The 20,432-nt window shown below is 42.8% G+C and overlaps 1 protein-coding gene across 5 annotated transcripts in view; it reads right to left on the bottom strand.

Moving 5' to 3' along the window:
• itsn1 (intersectin 1) overlaps positions 1 to 20,432 on the bottom strand; it is an 82,708-nt gene that overhangs the window by 51,902 nt on the left and 10,374 nt on the right. For all 5 annotated transcript variants that reach the window (XM_002939344.5, XM_004912127.4, XM_004912128.4 and 2 more), the window contains exons 2-4: positions 7,272 to 7,331; positions 5,135 to 5,227; positions 2,837 to 2,900 (exon numbers count right to left, since the gene is read on the bottom strand). In XM_002939344.5, coding sequence (XP_002939390.1) covers positions 2,837 to 2,900; positions 5,135 to 5,227; positions 7,272 to 7,299 — 185 coding nt within the window. In that variant the 5' untranslated portion in view covers positions 7,300 to 7,331. The remainder of the gene's footprint in view (positions 1 to 2,836; positions 2,901 to 5,134; positions 5,228 to 7,271; positions 7,332 to 20,432) is intronic.

The raw sequence follows: 20,432 nt of genomic DNA, 5'->3' as shown, positions 1-20,432 counted from the left end.
CCACTTTATGGCCACACCACGCCCCCCACACAGGCCCATTTTACAAAACCACACCTGAAAAGCGTAACATACACAAAGTGCACCAGAAGACAGACACGGTGGCCCCAATCATTTTATGACATATTGTGGCCCTAAGGATTTCATTATGCACTGTGGCACCTGTATTTAATGACAAACTCATGACAGACATTGGTAGCCAGGTGTTATGTTTTGCATTGGCGCTAGAGCAGGGGCCCCCTAAAACATTGCTGGTCCTCCCGCAGTGTCCCCCTACTATGGGCTGCTCCCCACTGCAGCATCCTCCCCAACATCCTTCAGCTGCCCCCAGCATCCACCCAACATCCTTCAGCTGCCCCCAGCATCCACCCAACATCCTTCAGCTGCCCCCAGCATCCACCCAACATCCTCCAGCTCCCCCCAGCATCCTCCAGCTCCCCCCAGCGTCCTCCCCAACATCCTTCAGCTGCCCCTTACCTTCCTCCAGCTCCTCCCAGCTTCCTCCCCAACATCCTTCAGCTGCCCCTTACCTTCCTCCAGCTCCTCCCAGCTTCCTCCCCAACATCCTTCAGCTCCCCACAGCGTCCTTCCCAACATCCTTCAGCTCCCCCCAGCGTCCTTCCCAACATCCTTCAGCTGCCCCTTACCTTCCTTCAGCTCCTCCCAGCGTCCTCCCCAACATCCTCCCCAATATCCTTCAGCTCCCCCAACATCCTCCAGCTCCCCCCAGCATCCTCCAGCTGCCCCTTACCTTCCTCCAGCTGCCTCCCAGGGTCCTCCAGCTGCATCCCAGGGTCCTCCAGCTGCCTCCCAGGGTCCCCCAGCTGCCCCTAACCTTCCTCCAGTGTCCTCCCCAGCGTCAACCTGCTTTCTGTGGCTCCCCCTGCTCCTACCACCACCAGCTTCCTCCGGCTGTGCACCAGGGCTTTTCTCCTCCTCGTGACGTCACACGCACGTCTCTTGAGCGCCGCAGCTTCTGCACTGTGCATGGCTTTATGTTAAAACTGAAGTGAGCGGCGCAGAAGCTGCGGCGCTAAGGGGAGACGTGCGTGTGATGTCACGGGAGCAGAGACCTTTAAAAGCGGGACAGATCTGCAGCTATCCGGGACAGCGGGACAGGGTGGCAAAATCGGGACTGTCCTGCGTAAAGCGGGACAGTTGGGAGGTATGATAATGGAGTATATGGGAGATGGCCTTTCCGTAATTCGGAACTTTCTGGATAATGTATTTCCGGATAAGGGATCTCATACATGTACTATGATGAACCCAGTTGGATTTTTCTTATGGCAGATAAGAGAGATTAGGAGAAAAGAAACTCAACTACAGACATATATATAAATTGCAATTGTAGGTCCAAACTCGGAGACATTTTCATAAACCTGAAGGACTCTGTGGGGGCAAAAATGTTGGATAAGTAGACCTATATGTGTCCTTACTATTGAAATACATTGTTCTATTAAGTACTGGCACCCAGGTTATACATTAGCTCATGGTATGCATCTATCTCCCACAACTATAAAACAGCCACATATATAATACATGAGAGTTTCAGCTCCATGTAAATCATATCTGACAGCCCTGGCGCTACCATGAAAAGAATCATAAATAACAAAAAATAAATGGAGCACTAATGGGACTTTATAAATGGTGGGAAAAAATATTGGCTTTTATGCAGTTAACGCTTTTAAGCTTCACTGGAAATACTTATTCATATACACACACATTACCATACTTTCCTGCATTAGAAAAAAACACCAGAAACTGCCCATGTCACTTTCCACTAGCTTTAAAGGGGTTGTTCATCTTTGACTTAACTTTTAGTATGATGTAGAAATGAATAATCTGAGACAATTTGCAACTGGTCTTCATTTTGTATTATTTGTAGTTTTATAGTTATTTCATTTTCAGTTCAGGAGCTCTCCAGTTTGGGGTTTCAGCAGTTATTTGGTTGCTAGGGTCCAAGTTACCTGAGCAACCAGGGAGTGGTTGGGATGACAGACAGGTATATGAACAGGAGAGAGCCTGAACAGAAAAGAAAGTTACAAAAAGTAACAATAACAATAAAACTGTAGCCTCACAGAGCAATAGTTTTTTGGCTGTCAGGGTCAGTGACCCCCACTTGAAAGCTGAAAAGAGTTGCAAGAAGAAGGCAAATAATACAAAAAATAAATAATGAAGACCAATTGAAAAGTTGCTTAGAATTGGTCATTCTATAACATACTAAGTTAGCTTAAAGTAGCGATGCACCGAATCCCGGATTCGGTTCGGGATTCGGGCCTTTTTTTTGATGGATTTGGTTTCGGCTGAATCCACGGTCCCAGCCAAACCGAATCTGTGCCCTAATTAGCGTAAATTAGCATATGCTAATTAGCATTCAGAAAGGGTTACATTTTGGGGAGGGGGGGTTGTTTGCCGCGCGCTGTCCACGTAGCAGGGGCGGGCCAAGCCAACCGGGCGCCCTAGGCAAAACGGTCGGCTGCCTCCCCCTTGCACCCTCTTCCTCCCGCGTGTGTTTTGGCGTTCGGCACTCTTTCTCTGACACTGCTAGTACAGAGGGTTATTGGCCTGAAAAGACTTGTGTTTTCAGGCTTAGAACCATTTGTACCAGCTGTGAAAGGCGGTTTTCATTAAAGTCAATGGGAGCAAGCTGAGACGAGCCTGAAACAACAGCTGCCCGTCCAACCATTGACTTGGATCAGAAACACATGACAGTAAAATTGATAGTGCCAGCGCTGTCATGCACTTCCCATTCAAAGGCAGTGTAGGGTGAAAATGCCGTTGGGTATTATGCCCCGTATGCCATGGCCCAAAACATGTCAATTTGCTTTCCCAAACTTACCATATCTGTGCCAGCACAGGCTGGGGGAGGCCGGACTGAAGGAAAAAATTCCTAGCTTGGTCACCTGAAAATATAATTAGAGAGAAGGAGAAACGGACAAATAAAAATAATATAAATAATGATATAACATAATATGGACAAATGTTACTTCTCACAGGGTATATAAAAATATTCTGATTAAATTCCCAGTTCTGATGAAAATAAGGTAATGTTTTTATAGTTGTATCCATGCTATTTACATAAAGGATGTTAGTAATAGGAACCACAGAGTAGAGCCTATATGTACCTGAGAGACACACAACTGCTTATAACTCTAGAGATAGATTCTGTAACCTACAGCCCATGGTTGCTGGTAGATTGCTCCCAATTTCAGTTATATGGTTAAAAGTGTGTCGCTAATACAAAAAATACAGAAGTGGTTTTTGCACAAACACTTTCATATGCATTTTTTAGACTTTCGTTCTTGGAGTCACTGAGTGAAAGGGAAATGGAATGTTGCTTTGCTGAGGTTGAATTTATGTGCAAATGAAATTAAGTGAAAAACTCATTTCCAGTAAATAATTTGCTGTACAGAAAACACAAATGACAGTAACAGAGGGGTAAAAACCCTACATGGGAGTGATCACAGATGTGAGCAAACAGAAACAACACTGGAATATGAAATACACAACCAGCATCATCATCAATTTGCCAAAATGGATTTAAGGTGGTATTGTAAGAAGCATTCGGAAGCCGTGCTTCCATTTCCTTTATTAAGCTCATTCCTGGGTATAATTAGTAGAAGCAAATCCCATTAAGCTAAGGATGGATTGGAGAGGCAGGCAGGTCACAATTCTTGGCTGTTACTTGGCTTAAGCACTTATTTGTATGTACGCACTTTATAAGCTGCCTACCTCTTGCTGGGAGTTAAAAGGTATTAAAATAAAAAATTAACCATTTGGCAATAAAAAGAAGGATGACATCAGCCCTGACTTACTGCCAGGATTTTAGTCCTCAAACAAGATTTCCAATGTTTTTATTTAAATGAATAAAATTCTACTGCAGGGTACTATTTACGGCTGACCACGACCTCCACAATTTCATACTCCCCCCTTTATACCGCCCCTGTATGGTTTTACACAATGGGTATACAGCAGAAACCACATTTTGTGTTTTTCAGGGGGACAAGAAAACAAATGGTGTAAAATCCAGGAAAATGTAAAATTGAGGAAATGCATCATACATTATATATATTGGTGGTACCACAAAAAACAGTGTTAAATAAGGGAAAACTTAATATCAGGGTGTGTAAAATAAAGGTTTCACTGTAATGGTATTAGGACACAGTTGGAGGTGATAAGGAAGCTTGTGGCCAGGGAGACAATGGCTGTTAAAGGAACAGTAACATTGAAAAATAAAAATGTTTTAAAATAATTAAAATATAATGTACTGTTGCCCTGCACTGGTAAAAGTTGTGTGTTTGCTTCAGAAAGACTACTGTAGTTAATAGAAATAGCTGTTGTGTAGCCATGGGGGCAGCCATTTAAATTGAAAAAAGGAGAAAAGGCACAGGTTACATAAGAAGATAACAGATAAACTGTGTAGAATACAATGGAAATCGATGCTACTTATCTGTTATCTGCTTAGTAACCTGTGCCTTTTCTCCTTTTTTCAATTTAAATGGCTGCCCCCATGGCTACACAGCAGAGTATTTATATAAGCTGTAGTAGTGTTTATGCAGCAAACACACAACTTTTACCAGTGCAGGGCAATAGTACATAATACATTAATTATTTTTATACACTTTTATTTTTTGGTGTTACTGTTCCTTTAAGGCCTCATATAAAGCAAAAGGAAAGTAATATAAAAGAATTTAATATATCCATTAGATGTTGGGCCATCCAGCCTATGGCCCTTCTGCTGTTATGGAAGCAAAACTACCAGTACCACCTGATGGGCCACGGTCCGTGGATCCTAAGAGATGTATTTCAATAACAACTAAAAAGCCACAAGTTGGGCAACACCAGCAAAATCAGCGCCTAACATACTATATTCTTTTCAGTTCTTGGGAGTTCTAAAGCACTAGGTGTGCACCAAAACTGAGCTAATCATAACTGTGGGGACCCAATAACTACCTAACCACACATGAAAGACATCTTAACTGGTTATTTAATTTTAAAAAAAATGCTTAGTTTGCAACAGGTGTAATAACCCATAGGAACCAACCAGATGCTTGCTTTCGGAAAGGTAACCAGTAAATGCTACATGATGACTGGTTTCTATAGGATTACTAGATTACCCCATTTAAGGCTTGCTTACCAGTGATATATCCAGCTGTTGGCTGGAGCCCATGGAACTGCTGGTCATGTTTAGCTCGCTCCTCCACTGTTATGGCCCAGATGTCCAAATTACCTATAGGGGGAAAATGGCCAAGTGAATGCCAAGAAGGTTACTCTAGGTGCAACAATATTCATGTACATCACCAAAACACACCCCCCACACACAATACACAGTTTGACTCACTTAGATTGTAAGCTTTATGGAACAGGGACCTCCTTCCTGCTGTGTCTCATATCACATGGCACTTATTCCCTGTGTATTTATACTTATTTATTGTATTTATTATAACACTTGTCCTCCATGTGTGTAATTGTGGATATTGTAAGACTGTACAGGGCTGCGCATACTTGTAGCTCTTTATAAATAAAGTTATACATAAATACAGTTTATTTGCAGACATATTTATTGGACAGGTTAAAAAAAATAGCATCAGAAGAGGATTGCCAAGGCATGTTTATACATTCCTCACCAGACAGGTTTCCCATAATGATCAGATAGCTGGCCAAAGGACCAAATGATCGGATCGTTCCAATATGGCCCAGTGTGTTTGCACCCAAGTCGGGAAAAGATCAGCTTGCCCGGCAACCCGTGCATGCCCACCATTATAATTCAATCTGAACTCCCCCTTCAAGGACACAGTCGCAGACCTGTGATTTGTTTGCACACTGAAAGTCTGTGGGAGAGGATTGAGCCACAGGATACATGCTGGCGAGCTGCCATATTTTTCCCTGGGTGCCAATTCATGCAGCGCTCTCCCACAGACGAGACATACTAAAGCACCTGTTAACAAAGCCTTCTGGATGTGCTAGCTTACACAGTAACACATTCCAACTTCTTTGCCAAATCCTTTCTGTGTTTAGGCGACATGGGGGTGTAAATAAAATATTACTGGCAAAGATTTAATGTGACATGGGAAAAAAAAAATCCAGCTCCACAGACTCGGTATGGGGGGAACATTCCCAAGGCAAAAATAAAACATTCATTCTGCTGTGCTATGTCGTGCTAACACTTCCATAACCTACTCTGTTACTGGCTTGTGTAGCTACTGAATACATGCCTGTCTTACTGCTGCACCAAACGGACAAGGCACAGTGCTACCGGGCAGCCATAAGTGCTATCTTAAACCAGTGGTACATGGAGACATTTTAGTCATTTTTTTATTTTTTTTTTTACTTTTTAATTTATTTGTTGCAGCTACTCAGTATGCAGCTAATCACTGAGTTTAAGTGTATGTTTTTGCCAGTTGGATATGGCAGCAGGCAGAACTGCACAGATGTGCTGATTGGTTAGGTTAGGTCAGGGATCCCAAACCTTTTACACCGGTGAGCCACACTCAAATGGAAAAAGTGTTGGGGAGCAACACAAGCATGAAAAAAGTTCCTGGAGGTGCAAATAAGAGCTATAATTGGCTATTTGGTAGCCCCTATGTGGACTGGTAGCCTATAGAATGCTCTGTTTGGCTTTACACTGGATTTTTATGCAATCAAAACTTGTCTCCTAACCAGATATTCAAAAATGAGCTTTAAGACCACAGGGAGCAACATCCAAAGGGTTGGTGAGCAATATGTTCATGAACCACTGGTTGGGGATCACTGGGTTAGGTAATGCTGTAGTTATAGGTGTCTAAAAGGAACAGTAACACCAAAAAAAAGATAGTGTATAAAAGTAATTACAATATAATGCACTGTTGCCCTGCACTGGTGCAACTAGTGTGTTTGCCTCTGAAACACTACTATAGTTTATATAAACAAAGATGCTGTGTAGCCCCGGGGGCAGAGAAAAGGCACAGGTAAATTAACAGATAACAGATAATACCCAATTATATTCTACAGGGCTTATCTGTTATCTGCTATATAACCTGTTCCTTTTCTGCCCCCGGGGCTACACAGCAGCTATGTTTTTATAATCTATAATAGTGTTTCTGCAGCAAACACATCAGTTTTACCAGTGCAGGGCAGCAGCACATTTTAATACTTTTAAACAATTTAATTTTTAGAGATGGTCTCCAGAAGAAGGGGCAGAGCTAGGTTAAGTATCCAATGTTTGCTATGACAGAGGAGTTATATTAAACAAGGGGCCCCAAACTTTGGCAAATTTAGCGCTAGAAAATACTTACCCCCAAAAGGAGTTCCAAACTGAGCCATGGTTGTATCAATATTAGCTTGCTAGTAGGTGCCTAGAATTAGAGAGGGACAGGAATTAAATTCATAAAGTGCACTGTAGCTTTTAAAACTGTAGTTGTTTTAAAACCAAATTGGTACATTAAAAGGGCTAGAAACAGGAGCCTATCAATTTCATTGCATCATCAGCAACTATTTATAAGGCAGCGAGACATATGACAGCTTTGTGTAGAAAAAGTACAGAGATGGCCGCACAACAGCCCATTTAATTTAAGCAGAATATAAAGAAACACTCTTTTGGCAAGGTAACCAACAGATCTGGGCCTGATTTGGCCACCCACATGCTGGGCCAGTTTAGGCTGATCAGATTGTTGGCCCAAGGGCCAATGACAGTGGGGCCTACAAAGTCTCCTGGAACAAGGACCACATAAAATCGCCTTCCACATCCAATGGTGTCATCCCTGGTCTGGCCTTGTAAGCCCCATACATGGGCCAATAAGCTGCTGACTTGGTCTGGAGGAACCAATTTGACCATTTTTAATGGACCCATTTATGGCCAGCTTGGTGGGAGTTGTAGCTGAAAGACCTGCTGCAATGCATTAAGTGGAACACAGTTTGTTATAAATGTTGATATCGGCTCCCCAGTGAATCATTAGAATGCATTTGTAATCGAGTATTCGGAGTCAGAATGCAAACTGGGAGATGGAAGGGAAATTTAGTGTAATGTCTTTGTACGCTGCACAGAAACAAGTTGGCTCTTTATAAATAACCTAATTAAAAGGCCACTTTTTCCATGAAAATAGAAGTCCCATCTCTTCTCTGGTGGTCCTGTGAAGAGTAAAAGCTGCAATGAAACAGCACCGATACTCTTCTGAAAAGCTTCTATTCAGCATCTTTTATTATTCTTAAAAATGGTGAGATGTGAAGGGCAGAAAAAGCCCAACAAATCCCAAATGCATTATGCTGGTCACTAAACTGTGGAATTAAATAGGCCTTTATTTATTTACTGGGAAATTCTACAGTCTCTAGCTGTTTAGAACCAAGGTGCCCCAATGTTTCCCTATAGCTGGTCTGGATATAAAAGAGCCACGGGCTGGTTTCTTTTGAAATAATGTCTATTGAACACACAAGCAGAAAACCTATGAAGTAACCCCATTTGCAGAGACTCCTGTTTTAAAGAAGCAAATAACATTTCCAATGGCTAATGAGATTTTTCAATTGGAGCACAGTCGCACTGCTTTAAATGGCACTGGATGAGATATAAAAGTATAAAAGTAGCTGTGAACATTAATAGCTATGCTATTAAATATGCTGTTATAATATAAGGAGGGATTTACATGCATCTTCCCACTTGCGTAACATACGTGCAGCCATTTCTGGTTATGCATTGCAATGCTATGAGTGGATCTGACCGTAATGAAAACCACACACAAGTAAATACAAGGGTGGTTTATACACTTCCCAATGCTGTGAAATGATGGGGCTGAAGGAAGATATGATTTACCCTTGATCCCAGCCAATCCAGAGGCTGAACAGGTAGGTATCTCATTGGTTGCTCCCGCAGGGTGCTGTCAGCCACCCATAACTTAACCGCTCTTTTTTACTTTAACATTAATGTTTAATCCACTTGCGCGCCTGTGAGGATTCCACATTGTCTGTCCGCACTGGTCCCAGGAGGAAAATAAAGGGCAGTCTGAATAAACACAGCTGCTGCTGCTCCGTTCCTGCTTCAGAATGCAAACATTTTGCATGTGGGTGTCAGTATGGGTCCGGAGGGGGCAGCCAATAAGAGGCCACAAACCCTCGGAGACAGTTATTAAAGCGATATATCACTTTCTCCGCTTGCACTGACCCCATTAGATGCCTTGTTCCTTTGTACCAATGTTAATATAAAAAGCTCTCACTGAAAATCTTTATAACAATTTTCTTCCAAGGATTTTTTTTTTAATGTTAATATGTGCAACTCGCTGGCAATAAGCAAATAGAAGTAATGATACATTTATGCCCATGGTATATCAGTGTCTATTCAAAAGCCTTCAAACAACATGGAGCTGCTTTTCTAAAATTAAAAATTTACCCAAAATCTGACTAGACCGGGCAGAAAATCCAGTAAGCCAATGCCTACGACAAGCCTGAAACTGAGCAAACAGAATAAGGGCAATGGCACACAAGATTTGTTGCCTGTGGTTAAATCTGTTGTACCATGGACCATCATTTACCAACCCCTTAGGCTAGCAGAGTCATTCTGCCCCTCCCACATCTTGTGAAGAAAAGCATGCTGGTACTTCCTCTGCCTTCCAAAGAATATGTACTCCAACCACAGTGTTATGGGTAATGGCAGCGTTTTGAAACCTAAGGGGCGTCAGATTTATTTCCTCCTCATTGGCTCCCGATAAACCTGGCCAGTGGGTGACAAAGGGACTTAAGGTCCCCCATACACGGGCCGATTCTAGCTGCCGATATCGGTCCCGATTCGGCAGCTAATCGGCCCGTGTATGGGCACTACCGACGGGCCTGCCCGACCCATATCTGGCCTGAAAATGCCCGTCGTTATAATTCGATCTAAATATCCTGGATTCTCTCGATATCGCCCACCCGAAGATCCGCTTGCTTAGCGATCTCGCCAAGCGAGCGAATCTTAATGTGTATGGGGACCTTTAGATTGTAAGCTCCACTGAGGCAAGGATTGAAGAGAAAGATGTATAATTAATACTAACAAAGGGAACACGGTTTGCAGTGTTTGCACTAAAAGAAAAAACAAATAGCTGTTAGAGTACAAACACTTATTTTATCTCACATCTAAGAGCAGTGTTGTGCAAATTTACTAGAACCTGCCCGAATGATAGGGCAAGATTACTATATTCCTCGTAATATTACTAGAATACAATGCAATATTACTAGAATACTTTTAATAATGTTTTGTTCCAGCAGAAAGGAAGTCCAGGATGAAGTGCCAGAGTTTCTGAATTCTCACAGCCATTAAAGTTACATATAAATGCGTCCCCTCAAACAACTGCACTGCCCATAAAGCAGCAGCTCTTTCATCAGTCAGTGTTTTCTGTGGCAAAACTCATTCACTAGAAGGGTGTCACGAGTTCACCAACAGGAAAGGGAAGGACAAGACGAGCACACTCAGCAAAATTCCCACTGCCTTACATAGTAGGACATTTGGTCTCAGCTACAAATATGGATTTGTCTTCTACTGAATTAGAGAACTGCATTTCTCCTTAAAAAAAAGTGTCTATTGATTATGAAGTCCAGAGCGAATGAATTGCTGCAAATATTTAAAAGCTGTAAAGCTGGCCATACATGCACCGATAATATCGTACGAAACCTCGTTTCGTACAATATTCGGTGCGTGTATGGCAAGTCGACCGATATCGCAGGAAGCTGCGGATATCGGTCGACTCGCCGATTGGGCGGATTAAAAGATTTTGATCGGGCGCCATAGAAGGCGTCTGACCAAAATCTGCCTTCAGCGCTGAATCGGCAGAAGGAGGTAGAAATCCTATTGTTTCTACCTCCTTATCTGCCTGTTTCAGCCCTGAAGGTTAGTGGCGGATCTGACAATCTTTCGTGCGACTGACGGTCGCACGAAAGATCGCAGATCACAACGTGTGTGGCCACCCTTTACAGTTCCTATAACTTGGGCAAATCAAATCGTAATGCTCAATTAGTTTCCCTTATCACTTTCCCTTTATTTCATATTCCAATTAGGGCTGAGAATTGAACTATTTTCTAGAGGACTATTAGGACAAAGCTCCCTTGGCTACACAAACCAGACAGAATATAAAGGTGCATATAACAAAGAGTTGGGAAATAGCAGCATATTTATCAGGTTGATAAGAAAATGAAGCATAATAATGAAAAGCAAAATGTTCTGAATTAACAATGACAGGCAAGGAGATTAGTCACCTGCGACAAATCTCCTCTATCGTGGGCAAATAATCTCCTCAAAATGCCTTCCCGGTGGCAGTAATGTAAATTGCCAGTGGGATAAGTGCTTTAGTTGTCCATAGTCGCCCGAAGTTTCCTCATAAGGCAGGTGGTTCATGTCTTGGATAAACACATAATCCATGGAAAATGTATAACTCACCTACACACTATTGTGCATCAAATATACATATTACAATCACAAATAAAATGTTTATTACAGTCAAAGTGCCCCCCAAGAGTGTTAGTAACCCATTGAACCTTCCCAGTACCAATCATTTCCAAGGGGTGATGCACATTAGCGCCGATAATGAATAAATTCTGTGTGTGCAGATTCACCCACGGGCCCCCCACTGACTCGGATGGATTCTTATCAAGCTAGCCTTGGTTACTACTATGGCCTTGAAGACAGAACAACCTATCTAGCAAAGAGCAGCACCTTGTTTTCTGTATTGTGAACAGATATTTCTATGCGCATATACTTGCAAACTGGTAATGCCTATGCTGATACGTTTCTTATGATGTACAATAATATGCGACAAAGTCTATATGAACCCTGTGCTGTCTTTGTCCTGTAGTTCTGACTTTTTGGCTTTGTTCAGAACCCACATACATCTCAAATAAATCTCACCTATTTACCTCAAATGACTTTCGGTATCTGAAATTCCCATAACAGTATGGTAGAACAAAGCAGGCAGGCTCAGGTCACGGAGAGCAGCCATCTATAAGTGAGGAACTGGGAAACATAAATAGGCAGAAAGCGGCCGCTCAACGTAAATAAATCCTTGACTCTCTTCTTTCCACTCATCCTCCCCTGTTAATAGTGCAGCAATCCCCAGCACATAATTACCCACCTTAGGGACCATATAATGACTATTTCCAAATGCTAACAAACTCCCAGACCAAACCCCTGCCAGGTTCAACTCCCACAGGCAGCATAGGGCAGGCAGAGTATGGCACACACAGGCAGCACAGGGCAGAGGTGTGAACAATGGAGGAGCTTACAGATGTGAGATGATCTGACCCCCCAGATACCATTTAAAGCTAACACAAAGGTAAGTAGTCACAGCAGAAAGATGGGGGGGCACTGGCCACCAGTTGGAAAGCACTGCTTTAAAGGTGGCCACACACAGGCAGATTTTAGCTGTCAAATGGGTCCTTTAGACTGATTCAGCAGCTTATCTACCCATGTATGGGCACCCCTGACAGGCCTACCCGACTGAGATCTGGCCAAACGAGTGAATCTTCCCATGTATGGCCACCTTAAGGCATCAAGCACCAGCTTTTTACCAGTTAAGGAAGCCTGAACAAACAGACTGCAGTACAAAGTTTGTTTAGGCTCCCTTTGCTGATGAAAAGGTCGCAGATATATAGAAACAACCTGACCCTGAGTTCAGATGAAGCATTCACACTGAATATTGACTCTAACTTACACCCACTACTTTGTAGCCCCTAGGGCAGTGGTTTTCAGTTATTCAGTTCAAGCTTCTACTTGAATGTCAAACACACGGCGATGGTGCCCCTTACAGTAAGGTCACATGGGGCTGTTTCTCAGGATTCATATAAAAACAACTTGAGTATATAGAAGAGCAAATAGGAATTCTACCCTAATAAACCTTTGGCTTGAAGGTGAATTAGGGTGAGATTTAGGGTGCAAATATTTCTGCTGTGCTAAATATTCTTGTAACTATGGCTGAATGACTGATAAACTAATGCTTCCAAAGGTGGGACCTTCAAAGGGGGGCTTGAACTGACAAACTTAGAAAGCACTGTCCTACAGGAACCACCAGGGCTGACAATCTATGTTTACATAGGGACCATGGCAGTTTTCCCTAGGGCAACTCCCTGCTCAGTTCTCTACTCTGGAGGCATCAGGTGCTGGCGAATGCTTCACAATGACTAAGGTGTCGCTGGAATGCTGACGCTCTGCTTCTTTATCACAGTTTACTTTGGGCTTTTCCTTCTCCAAACTGTAAATTAAACAGTACTAAATGTTCTCTTATTATTGCTGTATCAGTTCTTTCAGCAGATCTATATATAGCTTCTAATACTTCAGCCAACGCTTAGGATTGCGCTTCCGAAAATTTTCTGTGCCCTGAGGGTTTGGATATTACTGTATTTCAGTAGTTCAGGATGCCCTTTGTACTGTAGCAGTTCATGCATACGTGTGTACACAAATACCTGTGTGGCATGTATACATGTCTGAAAACACCGGCACTGGCACTTATGGGGGAATCGCATTGCAATGAAGGGGATACAAGAAGTTGCAGCAGGGAGCCCTTCAATGAGCCGACGTGGTCCTCAATCCGACAGATAAATCAAGCCTGCTCGGTTGACATCTGGATAATTTTTGGCCAGATACTGGTCAGGGAGGCCTTTCGGAGGGGCCCATTCAGGGCAGATAAGCTGCAAAATCAGTTTGAAGGACCTGAATCAGCAGCTTAAAGGAGAACTAAGCCCTAAAAATGAATGGCTAAAAATGCTAAATGGCTAAATATTTTATATGCTGAACAGATAGAACCAGGCTAAACTTTCAGCATCCCAATAGCAGAAATAATCCAGGGTGTTGAGAAGCTACGCCTAGGGGTCGTCACAAGTTATCCAGCAGAAAATGAGGTTGGTTTGCCATATAAACTGATGCTAAAGGGCTGATGATTCAATTCTGATGCTAATTGCACTGGTTTATTAATTATTCGATACAGTATATACAGTATATTGTGAGTCAGTCCCTAAACTCTGGTAAGTGATAGGAGTATCTGCAGTGAAATAGAAAAGAAGATAGGGGGGTTACAGGGGCACCGACCTTTTGGAGCACAGATCCCTGCTAAAGGGCTGTGGATGCCTTTGGCTGGTACAGAAGCCCAAACCATAATGTACAACACTTCTTTAGTTAGGCTTTTAGTTCTCCTTTTAATCTGCCCATGTATGGCCACCTTTTGAAGTTGATACATTAGATAGGTACAAGAAGGGGTTGGATGGCTTTTTAGCAAGTGAGGGAATACAGGGGTAGGGGAGATAGCTCTCAGTACAAGTGAGGGAATACAGGGGTAGGGGGGATAGCTCTCAGTACAAGTGAGGGAATACAGGGGTATGGGAGATAGCTCTCAGTACAAGTGAGGGAATACAGGGGTAGGGGGGATAGCTCTCAGTACAAGTGAGGGAATACAGGGGTATGGGGGATAGCTCTCAGTACAAGTGAGGGAATACAGGGGTAGGGGAGATAGCTCTCAGTACAAGTGAGGGAATACAGGGGTAGGGGGGATAGCTCTCAGTACAAGTGAGGGAATACAGGGGTAGGGGAGATAGCTCTCAGTACAAGTGAGGGAATACAGGGGTATGGGAGATAGCTCTCAGTACAAGTGAGGGAATACAGGGGTAGGGGAGATAGCTCTCAGTACAAGTGAGGGAATACAGGGGTAGGGGAGATAGCTCTCAGTACAAGTGAGGGAATACAGGGGTAGGGGAGATAGCTCTCAGTACAAGTGAGGGAATACAGGGGTAGGGGAGATAGCTCTCAGTACAAGTGAGGGAATACAGGGGTAGGGGAGATAGCTCTCAGTACAAGTGAGGGAATACAGGGGTATGGGAGATAGCTCTCAGTACAAGTGAGGGAATACAGGGGTAGGGGAGATAGCTCTCAGTACAAGTGAGGGAATACAGGGGTAGGGGGGATAGCTCTCAGTACAAGTGAGGGAATACAGGGGTAGGGGGGATAGCTCTCAGTACAAGTGAGGGAATACAGGGGTAGGGGGGATAGCTCTAAGTACAAGTGAGGGAATACAGGGGTAGGGGGGATAGCTCTCAGTACAAGTGAGGGAATACAGGGGTAGGGGAGATAGCTCTCAGTACAAGTGAGGGAATACAGGGGTATGGGAGATAGCTCTCAGTACAAGTGAGGGAATACAGGGGTAGGGGAGATAGCTCTCAGTACAAGTGAGGGAATACAGGGGTAGGGGAGATAGCTCTCAGTACAAGTGAGGGAATACAGGGGTATGGGAGATAGCTCTCAGTACAAGTGAGGGAATACAGGGGTAGGGGAGATAGCTCTCAGTACAAGTGAGGGAATACAGGGGTAGGGGGGATAGCTCTCAGTACAAGTGAGGGAATACAGGGGTAGGGGGGATAGCTCTCAGTACAAGTGAGGGAATACAGGGGTAGGGGGGATAGCTCTCAGTACAAGTGAGGGAATACAGGGGTAGGGGAGATAGCTCTAAGTACAAGTGAGGGAATACAGGGGTAGGGGGGATAGCTCTCAGTACAAGTGAGGGAATACAGGGGTAGGGGAGATAGCTCTCAGTACAAGTGAGGGAATACAGGGGTATGGGAGATAGCTCTCAGTACAAGTGAGGGAATACAGGGGTAGGGGGGATAGCTCTCAGTACAAGTGAGGGAATACAGGGGTAGGGGAGATAGCTCTCAGTACAAGTGAGGGAATACAGGGGTAGGGGAGATAGCTCTCAGTACAAGTGAGGGAATACAGGGTTATGGGAGATAGCTCTCAGTACAAGTGAGGGAATACAGGGGTAGGGGAGATAGCTCTCAGTACAAGTGAGGGAATACAGGGGTAGGGGGGATAGCTCTCAGTACAAGTGAGGGAATACAGGGGTAGGGGAGATAGCTCTCAGTACAAGTGAGGGAATACAGGGGTAGGGGAGATAGCTCTCAGTACAAGTGAGGGAATACAGGGGTAGGGGAGATAGCTCTCAGTACAAGTGAGGGAATACAGGGTTATGGGAGATAGCTCTCAGTACAAATTGACCCAGGGACTGGTCCGATTGCCATCTTGGGGTCAGGAAGGAATTTTTCCCCTCTGTGGCATATTAGAGAGGCTTCAGATGGGGTTTTTTGCCTTCCTGAATCAACTAGCAGTTAGGCAGGATTTGCTTTACCTTGCGCTCAGTGGACAAGTGTCTTTTTTCAACTTCTGTTACTGTGTATTACAGCTCCTGAAATCTAACTCCAGGGACCTATTTCCAATATTTTTATCCATTGTGATATAACATTTATCAAAGATTCATAATTTCAATGTTTTGTGATTTCAGATATTTAAACATACAGATACAAAATTATTTTAAAATGATACTATAAATTAGAAAAAAAAATTAAACTTGAAATGAGAATGCTGCACTGGAAAAATATATTTCTTAGTACTGTAACCTTTTTGTCACCAATGAGATGCCGTACTCTACAGAGACTGTTGATCAATTACATCAGGTCCTGCCTTGGTGGAGCTTGCAATTTCAAGCGCTTACCCCATTCACACTAAGGTCAGCTCCATCTGGAGCCAATTAAACTCCTGTATGTTTCTGGAATATAGTAGGAAACCAGAGTACTAAGAGGAACCCACACATACACGGGGAAAACATAAAACTATGCAGAATGTGTCCTGGCTGGAATCAAACTCAATATCCCAGTGCTGTAAGGCAGCAGGTAGACAGTGATATTCTTGACAATGACAATTTGCAACTGGTCTGGAACCTATTAATGGTTTTCATTATTTTTGCTTAACAACGATCCGTTGCTAGGGTCCAATTCATCCTAGCAACCTGACAGGGGCTTGAATGCCATTTAAAAAAGGATGGCAACAGGTTATTAAAAAAAAAAAATCATAAAAATGAAGACCGACTGCAAAATTACTACAAACAGGTTATCCCATAACAAGCTAAATAATTACATATATTTCCCCAATGCTAATTTCATTTAAGAAACCATATACAATGTTTTAATTAAAAAAAAAGAAAAAAAAAAAAAGGAAGAATTATAATTTAAGGTGCTGGAACTGGTTATCTTCTGGATTAGACAGTAAAAATAAAGTATGAATTATTAGATTAGTATGAAAAAATGTTCTGCAAATATTAGAATATGACTGTGCATTTGGCTTCCCCAGCTTCTAGCGAGGTGGTGTTTCCTGTAGATTCTGCTTTGAGAAACCTTTTCTTGTACAGGTATGGGATCCCTTATCCGGAAACCCGTTATCCAGAAAGTTCCGAATTAAGGAAAGGCCATCACCCCTAGACTCCGTTTTAATCGAATCATTTTTAAAAACGTGAATTATTGCCTTTTTCTCTGTAATAATAAAACAGTACCTGTACTAGATCCCAACTAAGATATAATTACCCCTTATTGGGGGCAGAACAGCCCTATTGGGTTTATTTAATGGTTAAATGATTCCCTTTTCTCTGTAATAATAAAACAGTACCTGTACTTGATCCCAACTAAGATATAATTACCCCTTATTGGGGGCAGAACAGCCCTATTGGGTTTATTTAATGGTTAAATGATTCCCTTTTCTCTGTAATAATAAAACAGTACCTGTACTAGATCCCAACTAAGATATAATTACCCCTTATTGGGGGCAGAACAGCCCTATTGGGTTTATTTAATGGTTAAATGATTCCCTTTTCTCTGTAATAATAAAACAGAACCTGTACTTGATCCCAACTAAGATATAATTACCCCTTATTTGGGCAGAACAGCCCTATTGGGTTTATTTAATGGTTAAATGATTCCCTTTTCTCTGTAATAATAAAACAGTACCTGTACTTGATCCCAACTAAGATATAATTACCCCTTATTGGGGCAGAACAGCCCTATTGGGTTTATTTAATGGTTAAATGATTCCCTTTTCTCTGTAATAATAAAACAGTACCTGTACTTGATCCCAACTAAGATATAATTACCCCTTATTGGGGGCAGAACAGCCCTATTGGGTTTATTTAATGGTTAAATGATTCCCTTTTCTCTGTAATAATAAAACAGTACCTGTACTTGATCCCAACTAAGATATAATTACTCCTTATTGGGGGCAGAACAGTCCTACTGGGTTTAAGTACTGTTTAAATAATTTTTTAGCAGACATAATGTAGGAGATCCGAAAACTCCAGGTCCCGAGCATTCTGGATAATGGGTCTCATACCGGTACCATTAATCCACTTTGCCCCTTCCCAAGACAGGAGGTGTCACAAGCAAATGTGTTAAAGTCCCAGTGCAAATGTTTGTGGGAATGACCAAGTCCCATGGAATTCTGTGACTCAGTAAATGCATGTGAATAGGGGAACCTCCAGGACTAAAACTGCATTTGTTTGTAGCCTATACATGAAATTAATTTTATCTAAACAAACGAAAGTTAGCCGTCAACTTATCAAGCAGGTATGAAAGTTATAAAAGGAATAGTAGGGAATAAGGAGAAAATGACAAAACTCTGTAAATCACTTGCACTCTTTTCAGCATCACCCACACTTTCCTTTGCTTCAGGATAGTCTTTCTGCCTCATTAACCTCCAATTTCCATGAGAATCCCCCAGTGCCTGCGATGTGGCCTTCCTTTCATTCAGCCCTTGCCAAGCTAGCCCTACATTTTAGTGAGACATCAATAGAAAATGCATCTATTCCAGGCAGAATTAAGTAATGACTACAGCATTAACAATGTTTTTGTCTTTGCGGTTACATTTCAAACACTGCTAATCCCTCTAAACATCCTCCATGGCACCACTAACCGTGCCAGTAATGTAGGGCAGGAGTTCACGCTGGCGGATACAGCCGGTCTGCGCGGCTAAAGCTAGGGGGAATTATGTGAAACTGATGAAAAATATTAGTTAGAGACTTGTACATCTGCCCACTGGGTATATGAGACACACACAAGGGCCACTGCCATGATGGGGCTGCTTGTACTTCTTACCACCATTCATACTGCACATGGAATCTACTGCAGGACTTGCATTTGCTCATTAACCACCTTTCTGCCTATAACTGCTTACAGGGGAACTCTGCCTTCCCAACCAAAATTTGTTAAAGAGCCCCACGCAACACAGAAACCCCTAATATACCTATCACTGTAATCTGTTCCTTCAAAAAGTATGAATAAGTACCATTTTATATGCTGAAATGCAGCTGCAAAACAGTTCTTCTCTTTCTGCATCATTTGAAATCCTGGCAGGGGAGGAGGGACTAAAACATTCATGTAACAAATTGTAACAACTTCTCCACAGCGTACGGACAGCATGCAGGAACTACATAGCCCACAATGCCTTGCAATGTGATGTTCCTTTCCTTATTGACATCACGTGTGCAGGGAATTGTGGGATTGGGAGTAGGCAGGCTGAAGGCAGGCTGAGGACAGGCGACTACTGTTACATTGTATTTGAGTCTCAAAGTAGTCAGCCAGATCAGCAGGGGAACAGGGGGCGGCGCTTAGGGAACTGTTCTAAACCATATTATTAAATAAAAAAATCATGTAAAGATTGTGTATTTTTTTAACACTAAAGTTGCTTGAATTATGTTGTGTTTGGGTGGAGTTCCCCTTTAAAACAAGCCATACATGGTAAAATCCACCAAAGACGTGGATCATGGCCACTGACACTAGGGACGGGCCAAGCCGACTGGGTGCCCTAGGCAACCCGTTCGGCTACCTCGCCCCTGCACCTACATTGCGCACCCCCCCCCCCCGGCGCAGTGTACGATGCAAAGCAGTGCAGCACACAACTGCTGATCGCGTACTGTACTAGGGGTAGGCAGGAGAGGCTCCTGCCTGGCGCCCCCCAATCGTTGTGCCCTAGGCAGCTGCCTCTTCTGCCTACCCCTAATTCCGGCCCTGACTGACACAGTAACCCAAATACAATCATTTAGCACGCAGTGATCAGAACTCATCATTGTGGTCGATTGTCATCAGGAGATAACCCACCGATACAGTCCTTGCCAGACAGGATTTTAAACTTGGGTTGGAACCCTAAAAAAGTGCAATCCTGGACTTGTGCAGGGTCCCCCAAGGAAAAATAAAATGAATGAACACTATTATAATTAAGTTGCGTTTCCAAAATTGTACATTATTTTCACAAAGCATCATGATTAAGAAATATTTTGACTCTATTTTGGTTGCTACCAGTCCCTGTTCAATCTATTTCCAGCCCAAAACAGAGAGACAAAGAGAAGATCCATCTACTGTAACCCAGGAGATAACATTTACAGGCCCATTTATTAACACTCTCATTTTAGTGGTTTCGAAGGTTTTTGAAACCGCAACTAGATTCTCTTTATCTAAAAGTCATTTATTAAAAGATAAATTGAAAAGGCATAAACAAATGTAATTGTGGAACGAAAATGAAAAGAACACGAAAACCACACATTTTTTGTGGTTGTTACGTTTTTCCACACATATTCACAGACTTTCAAATGAAAAAAACCTCTAAAACCACAAACTAAATATACAATCTGCCTAGAACACCTCCC

Source organism: Xenopus tropicalis, chromosome 2 (genome assembly GCF_000004195.4).
Source record: "Xenopus tropicalis strain Nigerian chromosome 2, UCB_Xtro_10.0, whole genome shotgun sequence".
Lineage (NCBI taxonomy): Eukaryota > Metazoa > Chordata > Amphibia > Anura > Pipidae > Xenopus > Xenopus tropicalis.
Note: the sequence above shows the minus strand (reverse complement) of the source record. Positions and strands in the feature narration are given on the sequence as shown.